This window comes from Ovis canadensis, chromosome 16 (assembly GCF_042477335.2).
Source record: "Ovis canadensis isolate MfBH-ARS-UI-01 breed Bighorn chromosome 16, ARS-UI_OviCan_v2, whole genome shotgun sequence".
NCBI classification, from domain to species: domain Eukaryota; kingdom Metazoa; phylum Chordata; class Mammalia; order Artiodactyla; family Bovidae; genus Ovis; species Ovis canadensis.
Genome location: NC_091260.1, coordinates 62,163,014 through 62,185,847, shown reverse-complemented (window position 1 = coordinate 62,185,847; position 22,834 = coordinate 62,163,014). Strand labels below are relative to the sequence as shown.

Below are 22,834 nucleotides of genomic sequence, written 5' to 3'. Positions count from 1 at the left end.
TACAGAAACATTCACAGAAGTACTGTGAGCAAGAACCAAAGTAAGGTGAAAAGACAACATTGTATCTCCATTATTGATAATAATGTAAAACTAAGTCCAAACACAGAGATACTCTGCACAAAATATGGTTTAATTTCATAACCCCATTTGGGCAAAAGACACAAAAGAATATATGAGCAATGATTACCTTAAATTTCAGAAACATTTAAAACTCAGCATGTTCTTTATGACTGGCTCAAACTATAAAGAAACACAAGACATTATTAACCCCAAATGAATGTAATTGCCACTTTTATAAAGGAGAAATGATGCTGTTGCTAATAGACTGACACACAGAGGTTCTTAGGGACCACTAATTCTCCATTTCTTGACTGGGACTGAGGTCATACACTTATTTGTTAAAGTTTTTATGTGTGTTTTATTCAACTTTCATTATGTATTACATTAAAAATAAAAAAAGAATTAAGGGTCAATTAATAAAAAGAACTTACAGGTCAAAAAAAAACTAGTTTAACAATAGAAAATTTGGTGAAGGATATAAACACTAATTTAAATAGAAAATGCTTTAAACACGTGAAGAAATGTTCACTCTCACTTAAGGGAAGTGTTTTAATTTACAAGATTGAAAAACTATTACAAATGTTGATAGTACAGAGATTTAAACAATTAAAGAGTTACATAGATATGAATTTGAGCAAACTCGGGAGATAGTGAAGGACAGGGAAGCCTGGTGTGTTGCAGTCCATGGGGTCGTAAAGAGCCGGACATGACTTAGCAACTGAACAACAAGAGTTGCTTACATACCTTGCTGTTGGCATGATAAATTCAAACAACATTAATGGAGAGCAATTTAGCAATATCTCTGAAAGTTTAGTTTCCAAACTTTACTTCAACATTTGAAGTCTAGTCATATTCCTAAAGCTATACCAGCACTGTGTGAAATAACATATGATTATATTACTTAATTTTTTAAAAGAATAAGTCCTTCAGAAGGAAATGGTAACATAAATTGCAATATATTCACTGGAAATAATGCTATAAAGCTACTAAATGCTTTAAAAAATGAAATGTATCTTTTTGCCCTGAAATGGAATATGTCGTTACATTTTTAAGTAAAAAACAAATCATGTTTTATAACATTGTATAAAGTACACCACCATTTATATAGAAACAAAGCAGTAAATACTTGTTAAGTAGTTCTATAATATCTTTTGGAGTATATATGTAAAAAAAAACAAAACAAAACCCAGAACTGATCAATGCAGTTTCTGAGGAAGAGAACTATGGATCCTGGTGGGAGTCGTAGTGGTAGTTTTAACTGTGATATATACCCTATTTTGCCTTTTAAATTTTATGCAAAGTGCATGCATTATCAATTCAACATATAAATTAAATAACAAACATATAACAACTACAGAAATAAATTGACTTTTCTATGACGCAGTAGAAATATTCCTGTTACCAATGCAATTTTAGTTTTGTGCGGATATTATTCAGAAAAGAAAGTCAGGTAACCTATTCATCACTGCACTCCTGGATGCTCAGCTCTCAGGAATGCATACACCAGTGCATGATTCACAACATTATTCCTCTGCTCCTCTGATCTCAGGATAACCCAGGATTTACAAACTAGATTTGGTGCTAAGCTTATGATTTTTTTTTACATAGTGGCAGGACTAGTATCAGGGAAAATTGAAGAATTCAATTTTCTTGGAGTTTTTTGGGGGTATTTGGGAGACACAACACTGAACTGAGGAGTTCACTGAGGGAATTTAAGCTAAACAGCAGTCAAAATAGGAGATGTTCCTTGAGATAAATGCTATAGTAGTACACATTCTTATAGCTTAATTTCCTATTTGATAAAATAATTTTAATCCTGGATTGAGATTTAATATCTTAATTTAAAATTCTAAATATAATAACTTTTATGTAATCTATAAATGCATAAAGTATAGCTTTAAAAGTGAGGTTAGTGAAAGAATTTTACCAGAGAGAATCTGAAATTTGCATAAAGTGTTTTTGCTTCCTGTAGATTAGAGTTTCAGGGAGAAAACCAAAGGTTTGTATATTATATCCCAGCAAAATCATTGTTCCCTTTTTTAAACTTAGTTCATCTACCTGCAAACTAATATGCTTTTCTTTAACTTCTGTTTATAATTACCAGGAGCCCATGAAATGCAGTTACTCAATTAGCAACACAGTAATACAACCACCAACAATATTAATAATGATAATAAAATTCAGATTAAATCATGTTTTTTGATAAAATGAAAGTAGAAGTTTGACTATATTGGATTCCCCTTGTGGCTCAGCTGGCAAAGAATTCGCCTGCAATGCGGGAGACTTGGGTCTGATCCCAGGTTGGGAAAATCCCCTATAAAGGAAAAGGCTACCCGTTCCAGTATTCTGGCTTGAAGAATTCCATGGAACATATAGTCCATGGGGTTGCAAAGAGTCAGACATAATTATAATCTGTAAATATTTAAGAATTCATTTCAAAAAATTTATTGAAGTGTACTGTCGTTTTCTATTCAGGTTTTCATAAGAAGCAACTGAGAATTTGAATATTTGAACATATTCCAAGTATGAGACATTGATGAGCAAGCATAATAACATGCATCCCCTTTTTTCATTTTCTTTACTGAAAAGAACAATATCGTTTAGTACAAAGAGGACAAAAATTTAATTGACTATATAATTGTATATTGTCTCCAAGAAAGAAAATGAGAGGGCTTTGGTAGAAATTCATAATGCCATAATAATAATTTCCTATGCTTCATGGCCATTATACACTCACTTCTTACTGATTAATTATACTAAGAGACTTTCTACAGAACAAATTTAAGTGAGATTTCAATACATTTTTCATTTACAGAGATTTCTCTCAAACTTTACCAAATGTCTGAGTCAATTTTCAAATAATCTTCATTAGAAGATTATTATATTTTTTAAAGTTCTGTATTTGAAAAATGATGGGTTAAATTGTAAATCTAAATTTTTCTTAACTTTAATATTTTAAAATAATAGCTAATATTTTAAAAAGTTTATTTGGCACAGAGAAATTGAGTCATTTTTTAAAAAATTATTATCCATCTATTATGATTATCAAAGTACTTCTATCTACTTCTGTTACTAATATTTGTTAATTAATTGGTCTAAAAGCATAGAAATACTATTTTTAGAAAATAAATCTATAGTTATCTATTATATAAGATATACTCCAATGAAAGTAAATTCAGGGGACACAGCATAGAGATGTAGATTTTAAAAGATGCTGGGTGACAAACTGAAGAAGCAGAAAAAAGAGATGAGAGAGCTTCTGTGTGGAGGGGATTATAAAATGGTAAGTCCAAGAGAAGGGTATATAAAAATAAGGCTGGTGGGAAAGAAAAGATGGAAACATAGCTTCTCTGGGTTACTAAATCAAGGGTATAAAGATGAGCAGAAAGACAGAGTTCCCACAATTCACCAGAGTACAGGAAGGGTAGTGAGCGTGGTAAACTATTTAGGTGATGTGGATGTACTGTTGTTTTGTGAGGGTTACAGAGATATAGCATGTTATGTAAGTAAGTTCATGGAAGAGTTTAGTAGTTATATACTGTCACTACTACCAGTAAGAACTTTTAAGTAAAAGAATGATTGAAGTTGTTTTTTATATATGAGTATCCCATACTTAATTCCATTTATCTTTTTTTTAATTCAATATTTGGCATTGGATATTTTATTGGAAAGTGCTAACAAGAAGTCTATTTCCCCTTAGTTAAATGGGAAAAAATAGAATGCTTACACATTAAACCCAAATTCAAAACCAATTTCTTAAAAATGTAAATAAAACAGTAAAATCTCTATGTAAGAATAACATGCTATAACATTAATACATAAAATGCTTAAATCAGTGTTACCTGATCACTTATGAGTTAACATGAATTAGTATGGCTTCTCAAAAAAGCTTACAAAATTTTAGGTGCACATTTTATTTTACAGCCTCTCTTATCTTTAAACCACTTATGGGTGGTTTTGAACTTCTACCACGCATATCTGGAACATAGCTTAAGATCTTCCTGAATTTAACTACTTTGTTAAAATGTTATAGTGAGCTTTGAGGATGTGAGCATAATTTTCCAATGTAACTTCTAGCTGAAATATTGAGAGATAATGACATTGGATGCATTTTGAAAATGAAAAACCAAAGGTGGTCTGCCTGGAAAACAGTATCAGGGTTTTGCAGGACATAACTTTATTTAAAAATACTTGAGGATTAGTAGAGTCTTTATAAATTCTAATTCAGGTTCATCTTTTTTTTATTGTGGGCTTTACCTATATTAAACTCCCTGGTGGCTCAGATGATAAAGTGTCTGCCTGCAATGCAGGAGACCCGGGTTTGATCCCTGGGTTGGGAAAATCCCTTGGAGAAGGAAATGGCAACCCACTCCAGTACTCTTGCCTGGAAAATTCCATGGACAGAGGAGCCTGGTAGGTTATATCCCATGGGGGTCACAAAGAGCCGGGCATGATTGAGCAAATTCCCTTTACCTATATTAAGGAAATAACGTCTGTGTGAAAGTGAAAGTGAAGTAGCTCAGTCATGTCCCACTCTTTGAGACCCTGCGGAGTGTAGCCTACCAGGCTCTTCCCTCCATGGGATTCCCAGGCAAGATACTGGAGTGGGTTGCCATTTCCTTCTTCAGGGGATCTTCCCAACCCAGGGACGTCTGTATTCACCTCAAAAATCCAAATATCTCATCAAGAAGGTTTTCATTAATCATTTAATCTAAAGGATTTTCTGTTGATGTCTATCAAGTCACTCTGATTTATTTTCTTCCAGGATATTTTCCAACTAAAATCACTCACTGTATTAATTTGTTTGGTGCTCAGTCCTTTTATGGTGTTCATTACTAGGGTTCAGATAGAAAATAACTCTATCACAAGACCGTTCCTTCTCCCATCTCAGCACTAAAGCAAGCCTATATGCATGGAACAGCTAAATGTGTGTGTGTTTTATGTAGGTTCTCTTCATCATGCTTGTATTTAAAAAAAAGAAAAAAAAAATCACCTGGGAACTTTTGGCCTCAACATCACAGTTTTTAAAATGTCAAAGTGAGTGCTTCTAACTCTCTAAACTCCGATATAAAGTTCTTCCGCAAGTTCACCTGAGAACTTCTTCCTCCATAGGCAGATCGCAGTGGGAGGTCAGCACAGTTTCTTCTATCTCAGTTTCAACTAGTCCTTCCCTGGTTGCAACTAGGTTTGATTTGATTGTACCCATATTATTAAGGACAAAAAACATACAATCTAATTTGGTGAATGCAGTTGGTACTTTCTGACTTTGTGAATGTTTAAAGTCGGGTGATTCTCTTATGAATAACACTTTTTATTTTTCCCCTGATTTTGGAAGACGTTTCTTCTAGAAATTTCCAATAATAACAATTATAAACTGCTGCACATTAAAAACCCCTTCCAAAGAAATAAACAGACAAATAAAAATAACTTGCCTCTCCAGGCTCGTCATTGAGTAGCATAGATTAGTGTAATGCAAATCTTAAATTATGTTAGGATAACAAAAAGTTATGAGACTCTTTCATCTCAGACAGAGCACAAGTCCCAAAAGCCTCGGACAAAATAGTAAGTGCCAAATATTGCTGCGTTTCAGGCTTTTGGGGTCTGTGCGGTTTCTAAGACAGAAAGAGTCTCATAACTTTTTGTTATCCTGACAATGTAGGAGATGCAGGAGACACGCCAATATTTTATGACAACCTATAAGGGAAAAGAATCTGAAAAAGAATATATATATTGTGTATATATATATTCACTTTGCTATACACCTAAATCTAACACAACATTGTAAATCAACTATACTTCAATAATGATAATAATAATCTATCACTGGGAAAAAAGAATCTACGTGTTAAATGTATTTTACATTTAGAGAATGATGACATCAATGAGACTATCAGATCTGAATCACTTGGAGGCCCCAAGAATCTCTTTCATGTGTCCAGATGGTGTATTTTTACATTAAGTCAATAAGTTAAGACAGTTGCCCTAATTATTTATTAAAATTATTATGTTTTTACTTCCTAGAATGAATTATTTTATTGATACTATGCTGCCTCAGAATCAGATTTATTGTTGCTCAATTATGTTATTAAGTTTTTAGTGTTTGGGGATCTTTCTCATTCTCTGCTTTTGATTAAAAATCTATTTTTAACATGTTTTTCTCAACTTCAGAATCATTATTATATACTGTGCAAAATTTGGACAGTAAATAGAATTAGTAATTCATTTAGAACTGTGTGTTTATTACAGCTCAAAGTAAATTCAAGCATATCTAGCTTAATGTCATTATTTATTTGAATTTTTGGAAGCCTAGAAATTTGAAATTATTTAGAGCAACTTAAACAGGCAATGGAAATCTGTGATAAGCTATGTGTAAAAAAAAATTAATAAAAATAGTTGATAAACACAATGTTTCTCAAATCTTAAATTGGGGAATTAAAAAATGTTCGTAGGAAGTTGAGATATGAAAGCAGCATAGAGCAAACTAGATACTTGAAGTTTAAGTTATAAAACCCTTGTTTTGGAAGGTAAAGAAAGGTTAGCAGCCACTATCTCATCTTAAAGGTCAACATTGTGATTAGTTCACTGAAAAAGGAAAAAAAAAAACTTAGGAGAAACGTATTTTGGTTTAGAATACATTTGATTAAATTATTTAGAGGAAAATATTTTTTTGCTTATTGAGAGGTGAACAAAGAAATGCTTTGAGTTCATCATGGGTTTAGCTAGTTTCTTAATAAAAGCCATGGCAGTGGCAATTCCGCCATTGGCTTTCTTCTTCTTTTTCTCAGTCTTCCTTTTATTTCTTCTTATTCTTTTTCTTAATAAATGGGTTTTTAAATGCTTATATATTTCATATTTATAATTTAATCATATAAAATTAAAAATATAATGTATATTTGTTGTTGTTTAGTTGCTAAGTTCTATCCAACTCTTCTGTGATTCCACGGACTGTAGCCCACCAGGGTCATCTGTACATAGTATTTCCCAGGCAAGAACACTAGAGTACATGGTATTTCCCATGCAAGAACACTAGAGTTGCCATTTCCTTCTGCAGGGGATCTACCAGACCCAGGGATCGAACCTGCATCTCCTGCATTAGCAGGCAGATTCTTTACCACTGAGGCACCAGGGTAGCCTATAATGTACATTAATATAATATGTACATTATATATACATAGGAGGGTGAAAAAGTTGGCTTAAACCTCAACATTCAGAAAACGAAGATCATGGCATCTGGTCCCATCACTTCATGGGAAATAGATGGGGAAACTGTGGAAACAGTGTCAGACTTTATTTTTGGGGGCTCCAAGATCACTGCAGATGGTGACTGCAGCCATGAAATTAAAAGATGCTTACTCCTTGGAACAAACGTTATGACCAACCTAGATAGCATATTCAAAAACAGAGACCTTACTTTGACAACTAAGGTCTGCCTATTCAAGGCTATGGTTTTCCCAGTGGTCATGTATGGATGTGAGATTTGGACTGTGAAGAAAGCTAAGCACCGAAGAATTGATGCTTTTGAACTGTGGTGTTGAAGAAGACTCATGAGAGTCCCTTGGACTGCAAGGAGATCCAACCAGTCCATTCTGAAGGAGATTAGCCCTGGGTGTTCTTTGGAAAGAATGATGCTAAAGCTGAAACTCCAGTACTTTGGCCACCTCATGCGAAGAGTTGACTCATTGGAATAGACTCTGATGCTGGGAGGGATTGGGGGCAGGAGGAGAAGGGGACAAGAGAGGATGAGATGGCTGGATGGCATCACTGACTCAATGGATGTGAGTTTGAGTGAACTCTGGGAGTTGGTGATGGACAGGGAGGCCTGGTGTGCTGCGATTCATGGGGTCACAAAGAGTCGGACACGACTGAGCAACTGAACTGAACTGAACTGATGTATATATAATGTACATTATAGGCTACCCTGGTGGCTCAGTGGTAAATATATAAATATAAGTATATATTTATATATAAGGCAAAACCACTGATATGATCACACAATAGATGAGAAAATGAAGGCCAGAAGAAGTTAACTGATTTAAGCACTGAGAGAGAAAAATAGTGGCAGTAGCAAGGATATATATGAGTGTTTAGACTGGCAGTTACATATTTTTCCTAAGCTTTCTTCTGCTTTAACCCAATGAGGACAAGGGGTTCTTTCTCTTGCTTTAATTCTGTAAGCAGTAATGGGTTTTTATCTAAGAAATTATATGCCATCCATTTTTTTACAGGATCTATTGGCTGTTTTGCAAGCTTCCCTTGTTAGTCAGCTGGTAAAGAATTTGCCTGCAATTCAGGAGACCTGGATTTGATCCCTGGAGAAGGGAAAGGCTACCCACTCCAGTATTTTGACTGGAGAATTCCAGGGACTGCATAGTCCATGGGGTCTCAAAGAGTCAGACACTACTGAGCGACTTTCACTTTCTCATTTTCTCACATTGGCTGTTCGGTATTTAAAGGTTCCCCCTCTTTATGCATGTGCTTTTCAGTTTTGTCCTCAATTCCCCATTGTAAGTCTCTTCACTGACTCTACTCAGAGCTCCCACTATGTTTCCCACAACAATGGAGTGTCTGTCATTGTCTTCCCATGTGTCTAGTATTTGGGACAATTATAACTTCTACCTCTAAACTAAACTATTTGTTGAATCACTTACCATCAATATTACATATTTACTTTAAACAAAGTAAAAACTAGAACCAGAACTTCTGAAAGAATGAATATGTAATACATTTATTATAAGTAATGTTGGAAAGACTATCTAGGAAATTTCAAAAAAAAATTATATCTTATGAAGAGAATATATCTTAGCCCCTATTATATTCATTAAAATGCACATTTATAAAATATTCTATATTGCATATTATCTTTTTTGCATAACACATTGATATGTTTATCTCTAAAATAAGATCTTTATATAAGTAATTAATGCAATATAAACATTCAATGATAATATGCACATATACTATATATATTATATTGTATAAGGCAATAGACAAGGGAAATTTAAAGATAGATATCTCACAGGTTGGGCTTCCCTTGTAGCTCAGTCATTAGAGAATTCACCTAAAATGCAGGAGACCTGGGTTCAATTTCTGGGTCAGGAATATCCTCTGGAGAGGGAAATGGCCACCCACTCCAGTATTCTTCCCTGGAAAAGCCCATGGATGGGAGTCTGGCAGGCTACAGTCTATGGGGTTGCAGGAATCAGACAAGACTGAGACCAAGCATACATACTCATAGGTCACTACATGGATAAATGATAGAAATACAAAATGGACTTGAAATATAAGCTAAATAACAGATGCTCTGAATATCAGAAGTAAAGTCAGAGTTACAGCATTGAATATATTTATTTCTGTTGATCTGGTAGCTCAGAACACATAGAAGAAACTGGTGAGCACATTCTTTAACTTCCTTATGACTCTACTTATTAAAGAGTTTTCTGACTTGCTTTTATAGAGCAGACTATGGAAGCAGCACTTGAGTTGTTTATCAAAATGTGTATGTCTTTTAAGTATTTACCATCTTTAATACCCCATAGTAATGTAAATTCTACATTAGTGTTCCCCACGAAAGAGTTAAGTGGTACCAGACCACCACTCTGAGAATTCAGTCCAATACAACTCAGGTTAATCCAATCAACTAAATATTAAAATCTAAGGGTTAGAAAAGGAGATATGAAGTTTTTGATTTCAAGTTATTGATATTTTTTGTAGAGAGTACAAATGAAAGCACATAAAGTAGCTTGACTATCACAACAGCACATAATGCAATAATAATCAATTTAGCAACATTTATTACTCATTAAGGACTAGATGAAGGAAAATCTATGCAAATAACTGCTATGTCTAGGAAGAACCAAATGAAACCATTTATAATTTGTATGGATCAAATTTCAGTTATTATATTTTCATGTGGTTGGTTACATAAACTGAAAGTTGCCTATTGCAGCAACCATAAAATTTGCCTTCACCTTCTGATCTCAGGCATTTGATCAGATGACACTTGCGATAAGTCCACTACTGCTTGCTTTCTGGTAAAATTGCTTGGGTTGCCATTTCTTTTTTTCTCCTTCCAGTCAATATGACATTTAACCTTTAATGCCATCATTCTTATATTGCCAGAAATTTTAAAAGGATTGAAATAACTGGAACATGAAAAAACATACCAAAGTGTTTAAAAATCAATGAACATATATTTTCTCAAATTCTTTTTCTTAGAAGACAAAAACTTCAAGCATGATTTTAATTAGGTTGATGCAATAACTGCTGACACAATCATGGAGCTATCATAATTTTATAGTCTTCACTAGAGCTATAAGAACATGTGATTATATGTTTGTCTTTTGTGTGTTTAACTTTTTTTTCCTTTAACATAGTTTCATAAACTGTCCATAAAAATAATAACACCATTAAAATAATTCTTTCTTTAAGAAATTACCTAATTTTGATTAGATTCAGATGGTGCCAAGAAAGAAAACTGAAATTAATACAACCCAGTGTATAAAAGCATTCATCGTTAATTTTGTCACATTTATCCTTCCATTCCTAACCACAGATCATTTTCTTCCCAAACTTTTATAACTGAACAGCATGAAATCTCCTCATATGATCATGTCCTGATTAGAAAACTACTTTAACTGCTTGTCTTTCCATTTTTTTCTCCCTTACATAAATGTACCCGTGGTAGGACTTTAGAAAAATAAGTAACATTAATATTTGGAATACATTTTCTTATAAGTAAGCATTTTTTTGGTCTTAGGGCATGTTTCTAATGACATTTGCTTTCTCATTCTGCAAAATATCAAAGAACTTCTAAATACATCTTTTCTTCCTCACTAAAGTCAACAGCAATGAGACTATACGTGTAATATTCATGCATTGTCAATTTTAGTGACTAGATTGACATATAGTTTTCTTCCGTTCATTGATTTTTAAATACAAATTCTGAAATTGCAATTTTATTACCTCTAATCCACAAGGTAGTAGGCAGAATTAATTCTAGTAAGTGAACTCCTATATTTATCATTCCATATTCATTACATAGTTTTAAACTTATAATTTGTATTCCATAATCAAATATTGCTTTAGGAATATTTAAAGAATAAAATTTGTAAGAATGGTAATTTTTATAAACTTCAAGTATTCCTTATGAGATATATATATATATATATATATGTAAAAGAATGTAAATATTTGCAATTTCAATACAGACTTACCTTGCCAACATATTGGTAATCAGATCCTGTATATTCCTCCAGTAAGAAAAATTGATTCCACATCCAACCACGCTTTTGACGATGAAGTATTTTGCCATCACTCCTCGGTACACGTGCACCTAAAATTCTTTTCTGAGGCACAGAAGTCCTTCTGAACATTATCTCTGGAGAACAGAAATGTGGCAGGCATACCCAGAGTAGAAATAGTAGCAAAAATTGATATATTGTCATAGTTCACTTCTTGACAATTTCCAACGTGGATGAAGAAAAAGGAGTCTTATTTTATTCGGTTGAATTTTACTGTATTTCAACTGGTTTCCAACATTTCATCAATGTTTTGGACATGTTTCCAAAAGCTTCAAACAAACAAACAAATTTAAAAAAGTCAGTTGACAACATTATAAATGTTACCTGTCACTTTAAATTTAATGTGACAAAGATTAATTAATGATAGCAATGAAAATATTTACCTTCCCTCTCTTACATAAAGTAATTGCTAGAGATATGACATTGGAGATATGACTTGTCTAGTAAGATATCTATAAGAATAGAGGATTACAAACAATTTCAAACAAATTCCAAAGAAAGGACATATTAAGCCTAATTATTTTTTTTTCCTTTTGGAACTTTACTAGTTTTTAGGAATTATAACCCCTGTATAGAGTGGAGATGTAGTTAATTTTACATGTCAACTTTCCCAGAGTAATTTAACATAAATTAAAATTCTGAAAACAAAATAGTGATTTTAATAACTACAGGAAATAGGCACTTATCATGCAATGCAATGATATTCAAATAATTATTTTAAACAGCAGCACAGTTTCTTCAATTTTCATCCACCTCAAAGATAAAAAAAGCCAAAATAAAAAAAAAAAATCTGAGTGTCTTCAGCTGAAGACTTTTCTTCTCTCCTCTCTCAGGTAGATCTGTGAAACAAATAGAGCTTCCTAGAGCAGAAAATAAAAATCAAAATTACAGTAAATCAACATGTGACATAATTTACACTACTGTGTATAAGGATTTAATCATGCTGAAAGTTCCAGCTTTGACACATTTGCACAATGTATCACCACAGACTTGCCCCTATGCTAATCTGGAATTCCATGATGCTCCAGCCTTCTCACTGCTCTCCACCTGCAGTTATTTTTTCTCAGCAGTGTATCTCCGGTAAATCCTGTGTGTGTGTTACTTATCCAGTCATGTCTGACTGTTTGTGAACGAATGGACTGTAGCCCACCAGGCTCCTCTGTCCATGTTATTCTTCAGGCAAGAATACTGGAGTGGACTGCCATTCCTTTAACCAAGGGATCTTCTCAACCCACGGATCGAACTCAAGTCTCCTGCATTTCAGGCAGATTCTTTACTGTTTGTTTTACCATTTGAGCTACCCAGGAAGTCTTTCAATAATCCCACTACAATGTAAATCAGATCATATAACTTTGCACACAACCCTCTGATGGCTTCGCACTTCGTTTTGTTTTTTTTTGTTTTTTTTTTTTTTTTTAAATTTTAAAATCTTTAATTCTTACATGCGTTCCCAAACATGACCCCCCCTCCCACCTCCCTCCCCACAACATCTCTCTGGGTCATCCCCATGTACCAGCCCCAAGCATGCTGCACCCTACGTCAGACATGGACTGGCGATTCAATTCTTACATGATAGTATACATGTTAGAATTCCCATTCTCCCAAATCATCCCACCCTCTCCCTCTCCCTCTGAGACCAAAAGTCCGTTATACCCATCTGTGTCTTTTTTCCTGACTTGCATACAGGGTCGTCATTGCCATCTTCCTAAATTCCATATATCTGTGTTAGTATACTGTATTGGTGTTTTTCTTTCTGGCTTACTTCACTCTGTATAATTGGCTCCAGTTTCATCCATCTCATCAGAACTGATTCAAATGAATTCTTTTTAACGGCTGAGTAATACTCCATTGTGTATATGTACCACAGCTTTCTTATCCATTCATCTGCTGATGGACATCTAGGTTGTTTCCATGTCCTGGCTATTATAAACAGTGCTGCAATGAACATTGGGGTACATGTGTCTCTTTCAATTCTGGTTTCCTCGGTGTGTATGCCCAGAAGTAGGATTGCTGGGTCATAAGGGAGTTCTATTTGCAATTTTTTAAGGAATCTCCACACTGTTCTCCATAGTGGCTGTACTAGTTTGCATTCCCACCAACAGTGTAGCAGGGATCCCTTTTCTCCACACCCTCTCCAGCATTTATTGCTTGCAGATTTTTGGATCGCAGCCATTCTGACTGGTGTGAAGTGGTACCTCATTGTGGTTTTGATTTGCATTTCTCTAATAATGAGTGATGTTGAGCATCTTTTCATGTGTTTGTTAGCCATCCGTATGTCTTCTTTGGAGAAATGTCTATTTAGTTCTTTGGCCCATTTTTTGATTGGGTCGTTTATTTTTCTGGAGTTGAGCTGCATAAGTTGGTTGTATATTTTTGAGATTAGTTGTTTGTCAGTTGCTTCATTTGCTATTATTTTCTCCCATTCCGAAGGCTGTCTTTTCACCTTGCTTATATTTTCCTTTGTTGTGCAGAAGCTTTTAATTTTAATTAGATCCCATTTGTTTATTTTTGCTTTTATTTCCAGAATTCTGGGAGGTGGATCATAGAGGATCCTGCTGTGATTTATTTCTGAGAGTGTTTTGCCTATATTCTCCTCTAGGAGTTTTATAGTTTCTGATCTTACATTTAGATCTTTAATCCATTTTGAGTTTATTTTTGTGTACGGTGTTAGAAAGTGATCTAGTTTCATTCTTTTACAAGTGGTTGACCAGTTTTCCCAGCACCACTTGTTAAAGAGATTGTCTTTACTCCATTGTATATTCTTGCCTCCTTTGTCAAAGATAAGGTGTCCATATGTGTGTGGATTTATCTCTGGGCTTTCTATTTTGTTCCATTGATCTATATGTCTGTCTTTGTGCCAGTACCATACTGTCTTGATGACTGTGGCTTTGTAGTAGAGCCTGAAGTCAGGCAAGTTGATTCCTCCCGTTCCATTCTTCTTTCTCAAGATTGCTTTGGCTATTCGAGGCTTTTTGTATTTCCATACAAATCTTGAAATTATTTGTTCTAGTTCTGTGAAAAATGTGGCTGGTAGCTTGACAGGGATTGCATTGAACAAAAACCTACAATTGAGTACTCCTTTTCATAACTGCTGGTCTCCTTTCTGACCTCATGCTATACTTCAATCCCTCAGGTCACTACTCAAAATTGACTCTTTTCCAGCCAAAGTGTCCCTCTTGCTTCAGCCTGCAATATACCTCATATACCCCTCTCTTCAACCAGGACCTCTTTACTTTTTCTCTCCAACTGGAATGTTTTTCCATGTAGTTATCCACATAGGTAGAGTCCCTGCTTCCATTGGGTCTTTCTTAAAACCTCCCCTAATATTTTCTAGATCTCAATATACATGTGTTTTATTTATTATTTATTGTGCATATATTCTGCCTGTCATCATCCCATGTAAAAAAGGAACTTTGCTCTTTTCTTTGCTATTGTTTTCACAGTACCTAGAACAGAATCTTGCACATGGTAGATGTTCATTAAACAATCTGATTGAATGAATGCATGAATTATAAATTGATTCAAACATCTGAACATGATTAACTCCTCTATAAAGTTAAGCCCAAATATTTATGTATGAAAATAATATTTTCAAATCATCATTAATTTTATTCTTTGTTTATATTATTCTTAAGGCTATTTTTATTTAAAATTTCCTATCTTCTTTTTATTTTCAGTTAGGTATGCATTTTATTTCAGGATATGATAAAATACAACAAAAAGTGGTTGGGAGACCAAAAATATTATAAAAAGTGGTTGGAGGACCAAGAGGATTGAGTTTCATTTCTTTAATATGACAATGTATTCTTAAGTGCTCCAGCATTTACATGTATGGTTTCATTCACAAAGATTTTTAAGCAATATATTTACTTATTTGTGTGTTTGTTTTATTATTCAGATGATTTAAAGGTTAATGAAAATATGCTTCAGAAGTAAGATTAAAGATGAAGCAGTATTTCCCCAGAGTGTATTAAATGACTGTGGAACTCTCTACAGCACATGAAGCATTCAACATGACAGATATAACCTGTATTAAAATCTGTCATGTAATGCTATACTGGGGAGAAAAGAAATTATCTGATGCATAAAATGGTTTTACATCACAAAGTACTGACTTTACAGAAACTCAGATTGATTGGATTCTAAGTAATAGGAACATTTACCAAAATGATATTTGACTTTTTAAATGCATCAGAACACTCTAGATAGTATTCTCCAGAAATTTATACTGTTCTAAGAGTTAGAGGAGAGTTTGTACAATTGAGGGTTTCTTTTATCTTCTATGAAAGCCTTGAAACTTATTGAAGCAAGATTCTCATTTCAACTCTTTTTTTTTTTTAATTTAAAACTATTTGCTAGCACTTGCTATATTGATTATTTTCAATACAATATAACTTTACTTATAGGTTTAGAAGCTTAATTATCAATATTTTTAGGAAGGAGGATGAGGACATTGCATTTTTAAAAGTTGTTAGTAAACAATTGGAGCTATATATATATATATATATATATATATATATATGCCATTTTTGTTTTGGGGGCTTCCCTTGTGGCTCAGAGGTTAAAGCGTCTCCCTGCAATGTGGGAGACCTGGGTTTGATCCCTGGGTCAGGAAGATCCCCTGGAGAAGGAAATGGCAACCCACTCCGGTATTCTTGCCTGGAGAATCCCATGGACGGAGGAGCCTGGTGGGCTGCAGTCCACGGGGTCGCAAAGAGTTGGACACAACTGAGCGACTTCACTTATTATTTTGGTTTCTATTATTTCATAAAATATTTTCTGAAGAATATATAGTTAAATGCATTTTAATACTGATTTAAGATGTGTGAGAGTTGGACTGTGAAGAAAGCTGAGCACTGAAGAGTTCATGCTTTTGAACTGTGGTGTTGGAGAAGACTTGAGAGTCCCTTGGACTGCAAGGAGATTCATCCAGTCCATTCTAAAGGAGATCAGGCCTGAATGTTCTTTGGAAGGAATGATGCTAAAGCTAAAACTCCAGTACTTTGGCCACCTCATGCGAAGAGTTGACTCATTGGAAAAGACTCAGATGCTGGGATGGATTGAGGGCAGGAGGAGAAGGGGACAACAGAGGATGAGATGGCTGGATGGCATCACTGACTCGGTGGAGTAAAAATAAAAATATATATAAAAATCTGTGGGGATATTAATGGAGATTGCATTGAATCTATAGATAAATTTGAGAAAAATGAGCATCATAATGACATTGACTCTCCTGAACCCTGAACACTATATGTATCTCTCAGTCATGTTTTGTTGATTTCAGTACATAAGTCTTGTCCACATTTGTCAAATATAACCTGAGTATTTTCATTTTTTTCATGCTATTACTTTATCACATTTTTGTTTTTAACCAATTTTTTTTAGGTCAGATTGAAATACAAAGAGCTGAAATACTCATTGTATACAACTTGATGAGTTTGGACATTGTTAAGAGGAAATACAGACACATCCTAGTCTGGCATGAGTATATGATAACAGATTGTAAATCATCTGATTATAGACTTGTATCCAGATATATAAAGAATTCTCAAAATCAACCATCAAAAAACACAAAACCCAATAAAAATTGGAAGAAGATTTGAATTGACACTTCACCTAAGAAGATAGAGGGCAAAAAATATATGAAAAGATATTCAACATCATTCATCATTTGAGGAATGTAAACTAAAATGACTGATGACAAGCATATGTCAGTGAGGATGTGGAGGAATGGGAACTCTTTTACACCTTTGACGGGATTGTCAAATAAGATAAACTCTTTGAAACAGTGTAGTAAGTTGAAAAATGGCCCCTCAAAGATGTTTATGTCCTGAATTCTAAAATATGGATCTATATATATGCTACTTTACAGGGTAAGGAAATTTTAGAGATATGATTCACTGAAAATCTTGGGGATCTAGGAAATTATCCTGGATCATTTAGACAAAATCAATGGTGGCTCAGACAGTAAAGAAACTGCCTGCAATGCAGGAGATTTGGGTTCAGTCCCTGGGCTGGGAAGATCCCCTGGAGAAGGGAATGGCCGCCCACTCCAGTATTCTTGCCTGGGAAATCCCATGGGCAGAGGAGCCTGTGGGGGCTACAGTCCGCGGGGTCACAAAGAGTCACTTTGTGACATGACTGAGTGACTAGCACTTTTATTTTCTTTGAATATGATCACAGGTGTTTCCCAGGTGGTGCAGTGCTAAAGAATCTGCCTACCAGTTCAGGAGATTTAAGAGACACAGTTTCAATCCCTAGGTCAGGAAGATACACTGCAGTAGGAAATGACAACCTGCTCCATTATTCTTGCCTGGAAACATTCCATAGACAGAGGAGCCTGACGGGCTATAGTTCATGCGGTTGCGAGAGTTGAACACGACTGTGGACATGACTAAGCAACTGAACACACACATACAAGGTAATCACAGGGGGCCTCATAAGAGGGAGGCAGGAGGATCAGTCAGTAAAAGAGATAATCACAGATGTTGGAGGTTAGAGTGTCCCAAGTAAGAGTACAATAGATAAGGATTACAGGCCACCCTGGAAGGTAAAGAAGCCAAACAATGGCTACTCCCCTGGAGCATCGTCTTCCCCTTCTCCCAGGCAGAAATCTTGATTTTAGACTTTTGACCTCTTGCTGTTGTTCAGCTGCTAAGTTTTGTCCAGCTCCTTTGTGACCCTGTGAACTGTAGCCCGCCAATCCCCTCTATCCATGGAATTATCCAGGCAAGAATAATGGAGTGGGTTGCCATTTCCTTCTCCAGGGGATCTCTCCTATCCAGGGATCAAGTGCATGTCTTCTGCATTGGCAGGCAGATTCTTTACTACTGAGCCACTGGGAAGCCCTTTGACCTCTAGAGATCTAATAGATAAATCTGTAATATTTTAAGTCATTCAGTTTGTGAGTTGTTACAGTACCAATAAGACAAGCAGATTTAGACATTTATGCAAGTGGAATAAAGGATATTCATCTAAAATGTGCATAGGGAAAGGCTAGAGAAAAGTCAATGTCACAGGTGAATAGATGAACAAATTGTATTATATGCATACAGTGGAATGTTACTAAGCAATTAAAAAAGAATGACATTTTAAGTTCATAAGCAAGGACGGAGCTTAAAAAATACCACTCCATCCTAAAAACAAAGATAACCTGAACAGACTTAAAAAATTAACAACTCTTCTTGGATTCATAACAATGGAGGGGGACTCAGGGACTACTGCCTCCAAGATTGAAGATAGATAAATGAACAGAAGGAAGCTCGGCTTAACTGACCAGAGACTCAAGAGCAGAAATCAGCCAGAACCAGTAATGGAGTGGCAAACCTGAACTGTAATTGATAAACTACTGGAGGTTCAGTGAGTGTAGCTCGGAGATTTAAAAACTCCAAGAGGCAAGTCCTCAACACAGTGCGATTTACTGTCAAGAACACCTCCAAGTTTCCACAGTAAATATCTGAGAAAAATCCCCTTGTGTTTCTCCAGGGAGAGGGTAAAGGAAACATTTTTACATACATCAGATCATTCTGCTCTTAATAAGGCCAGCCCTCAGGGGAAATTAGTCAACCAGAGCCTAACCTGCTGGAGAACTGCCCGTGTGCAAAGTCGCTTCAGTAGTGACTTTTCAACCCTAGGGACTGTAACCCACCAGGCTCCTCCATCCACGGGATTCTCCAGGCAAGAATACTGGAGTGGGTTGGAAGGCCCTCTTCCAGGGGATCTTCACAACCTAGGGATCGAACCCATGTCTCTTATGTCTCCTGAACTAGCAGGCAAGTTCTCTACCACTAGTACCACCTTACATAGGGAAAGAGGAAATACATTCTGGCCCACCTAAGGAGTGAGAAAACCTTGAGAAACATTTGTGAAGTTCAGTCCAGAGGCACAGAATCACTGAAAGACTAAGAACTAGTCAGACTATAGAATGCTTCTCCTGCCCCACCCCTAGGCTTCCCTGAGAGTTCAACTGGTAAAGATTCTGCCTGCAAAGCAGGAGATCCCGTCCAATCCCTGGGTCGGGAAGATCTATCACACTGTCGCTCAGTTGTCTCTGAGTATTCATGACCCCATGGACTGCAGCACACCAGGCTTCCTTCCCTGTTCTCTACTATCCCCCAGAGTTTGCTCAAACTCATGCCCATTCATCAGTGATGCCATCCAACCCTTTCATCTGTTGCCCCCTGCTCCGCCTGCCCTCCATCTTTCCCAGCATCAGAGTCTTTTCCAATGAATTGGTTCTTTGCATCAGGTGGCCAAAGTATTGGAGTTTCATCTTCAACATCAGTCCTTCCCAAGAATATTCAGGGTTGATTTCCTAAAAGATTGATTGGTTTGATCTGCTTCCAGTCCAAGGGAGTCTCAAAAGTCTTCTCCGACACCACAGTTCAAAAGCATCAGTTCTTTGGCTCTCTGCCTTCTTTATGGTCCAACTCTCATATCCATACATGACTAGTAGAAAAACCACAGCTTAGAATATATGAACCATTGTCTTCAAACTGATATCTCTTCCTTTTACTATGCTGTCTAGGATTGTCATATCTTTTAATCTCATGGCTGTAGTCACTATCTGCAGTGATTTTAGAGCCCAAGAAACAAAAGTCTGTTACTGTTTCCATTCTTTCCCCATTTATTTGCAATGAAGTGATGGGACCAGATGCCATAGTCATTTTTTTCTTTTTGAATGTTGAGTTTTAAGCCAGCTGTTTCACTCCTCTTTTACCTTCATCAAGAGTCTTTTTGGTTCCTCTTCACTTTCTGCCATAAGGGTGGCATCATCTGCATATCTGAGGTTTTGATGTTTCTCCGCACAATCTTGACTCCAGCTAGTGATTCTTCCAGCCCCAAATTTTACATGATATACTCTGCATATAAGTTAAACAAGCAGGGTGACTATACACAGCTTTGACCTACTCCTTTCCCAACTTTGAACCAGTCGTTTGTTTCATGTCCAGTTCTAACTGTTGCTTCTTGATCTGCATACAGGTTTCATGGGATGTGGTAAGGTGGTCTGGTATTTCCATCTCTTTTAATAATTTTTCACAATTTGTTGTGATCCACACAGTCAAAGGCTTTAGCATAGTCAATGAAGCAGAAGTAGATGCTTTTCTGGAATCCCCTTGCCTTTTTAATGGTCCAACAGATGCTGGCAATTTGATCTCTAGTTTCTCTGCCTTTTCTACAACCAACTTGAACATCTTAATTTCTTGGTTTATGTACTGTTGAAGCCCATCTTGAAAGACTTTGAGCAATATTTTGCTAGTGTGTGAAATGAGTGCAAATGTACAGTGGTTGGAAATTTCCTTACCATCACCTTTATTTGGGATTGGAATGAAAACTGACATTTTCCAGTCCCGTGGCCATTGATGTGGTTTTCAAATTTGCTGACATATTGAGAGCAACATTTTAATAGGATCATATTTTAGGATTTGAAATAGCTCATCTGGAATTCCATCACCTCCACTAGCATTACTAAAGGATTATTTACATCAGCTCCATCTCTGAGTGCATCATATCCTGTTATCCAAAACATTACAAACCATGCCAAAAGGCAAAAGAGTGCAAATTGGAGAGATAAGAGCAAGCATCCAAATGGGACATAGCAGGAGTGTTGGGATTATCAAACTAGAAATCTAAAGCAACTTTGATTAATATTCTAAGGAATCTAAAGAACAAAATAAGAAGCATGTAAGAACAGATGATCAATATAAGCAGAGTCATGGAAATCCTAAGAAAGATCTAAAAATAAACATGAGAGACAAAAATCACTATAAGTAAAGAGAATATCTGATGGGCTTATTGGTAGACTCAGTTTGGCTGAGGAAAGAATCTCTGAACAAAATGATGTATCCACAGGATCTTCAAAAAGCTTATACATTTGTCCTTAAACATTCGTTCAGATCCACAGAATGCACAGCACCCAAGAGTGAACTCTAAGGACCTTGAGGATAGTTTAGAGTAGGTTCCTCCTCAGTAAAAAAAAAAATGTTGCATTTTGGAGAGGGATATTGATAATGAGAAAGGACATGCAGTTGTGGAGGCAGTGGGTATATGGGAAGACTCTATATCTTCTCTATTTTCTTAGAAACACAAAACTACTCCAAAAAATATCAGCAGTTCATAAACACACACGAAATAGAAATAGTAAATTATGCAAAACAAACCAGGTTAATTTGCTTAATGTTAATTTTTCCCAGGTATGTTCTATGTTGCTAGAAACCTACTTATTAACTTTTTCAAAGCCTTATTCCTTCATTATAAATGTTACAAATAATAATTATTCCAGTTTGTTGTTGTTCAGTTGCTAAGTGACATCCAACTCTTTGCAACCCCATGCCAGACTCCTCTGTCCTCCACTATCTCTCGGAGTTTGCTCAAATTCATGTCCACTGAGTCAGTGATTTTATCTATCAAACTCATCCTCTTCTGTCCCCTTCTCCTTTTGCGTTCAATCTTTCCCATCATCCAAGTCTTTCCTAATGAGTGGGCTCTTCACATCTGTTGGCCAAAGGAACAGTCCTTGCAATGAATATTTAGAGTTGATTTCCCAATGCAGGAGATGCAGGTTCAATCCCTGGGTTGGGAAGATCCTCTGGAGAAGGAAATGACTACCCACTCCAGTATCCTTGCCTGGAGAATCCAATGGACACAGGAGCCTGGAGGTCTATACTCCATGGGGCCTCAAAGAGTCAGACATGACTAATGGAATAACACACACACACACACTGATGCTTCCATTTCACCAAGTACACCTATTACATGGTCAGTCAATATAGTCCCTTGCTTTTTTTTTTTTCCCTCCATGGCTCTAAGTTCTTCCCACCCCAATCTCCCACTTAATGTGCCACCACACCTACATGACCTTTAAAACTAACACATACCAAAGAAAAGATGTCATTTTCATCATACGGGACTAGAATGCAAACGTAGAAAGTCAAGAGATACCTGGAGTAACAGGTAAGTTTGGATTTGGAGTATAAAATGAAGCAGGGCAAAGTCTAACAGAGTTTAGCCAAGAGAAGGCACTGATCATAGTAAAAACCCTCTTCCAATAACACAAGAGAAAACTCTACATATAGACATCACCAGATGGTCAAGACTGAAATCAGATTGATTATATTCTTTGCAGCCGAAGATGGAGAAGCTCTATACAGTCAGCAAAAAAGTAAAAATGACCAGGAAGTGACTGTGGTTCAGATTATGAACTCCTTATTGCCAAATGCAGTCTTAAATTGAAGGAAGTAGGGAAAACCACAAGGCCATTCAGGTATGACCTAAATAAAATTCCTTACAATTATAAGTGGGAATGACAAATAGATTCAAGAGATTAGATCTGATAGAGTGCCTAAAAAACTATGGGCAGAAGGTCATTACATTGTACCAGAGGCAGTGATCAAAACCATCCCCAAGAAAAAGAAATGCAAAAAGGAAAAATGGTTCTCTGATGAGACCCTATAAATAGCTGAGAAAAGAAGAGA

The 22,834-nt window shown here is 35.8% G+C and overlaps 1 protein-coding gene across 1 annotated transcript in view; it reads right to left on the bottom strand.

Annotated features, from left to right (window-relative positions):
* The window catches only part of LOC138421805 (cadherin-10), a 187,446-nt gene that overhangs the window by 103,209 nt on the left and 61,403 nt on the right, over window positions 1–22,834 (bottom strand). Inside the window, exon 2 of the mRNA XM_069556163.1 lies at window positions 11,274–11,629. Within this exon, the coding sequence (XP_069412264.1) occupies window positions 11,274–11,504 (231 nt within the window). The 5' untranslated portion in view covers window positions 11,505–11,629. The remainder of the gene's footprint in view (window positions 1–11,273; window positions 11,630–22,834) is intronic.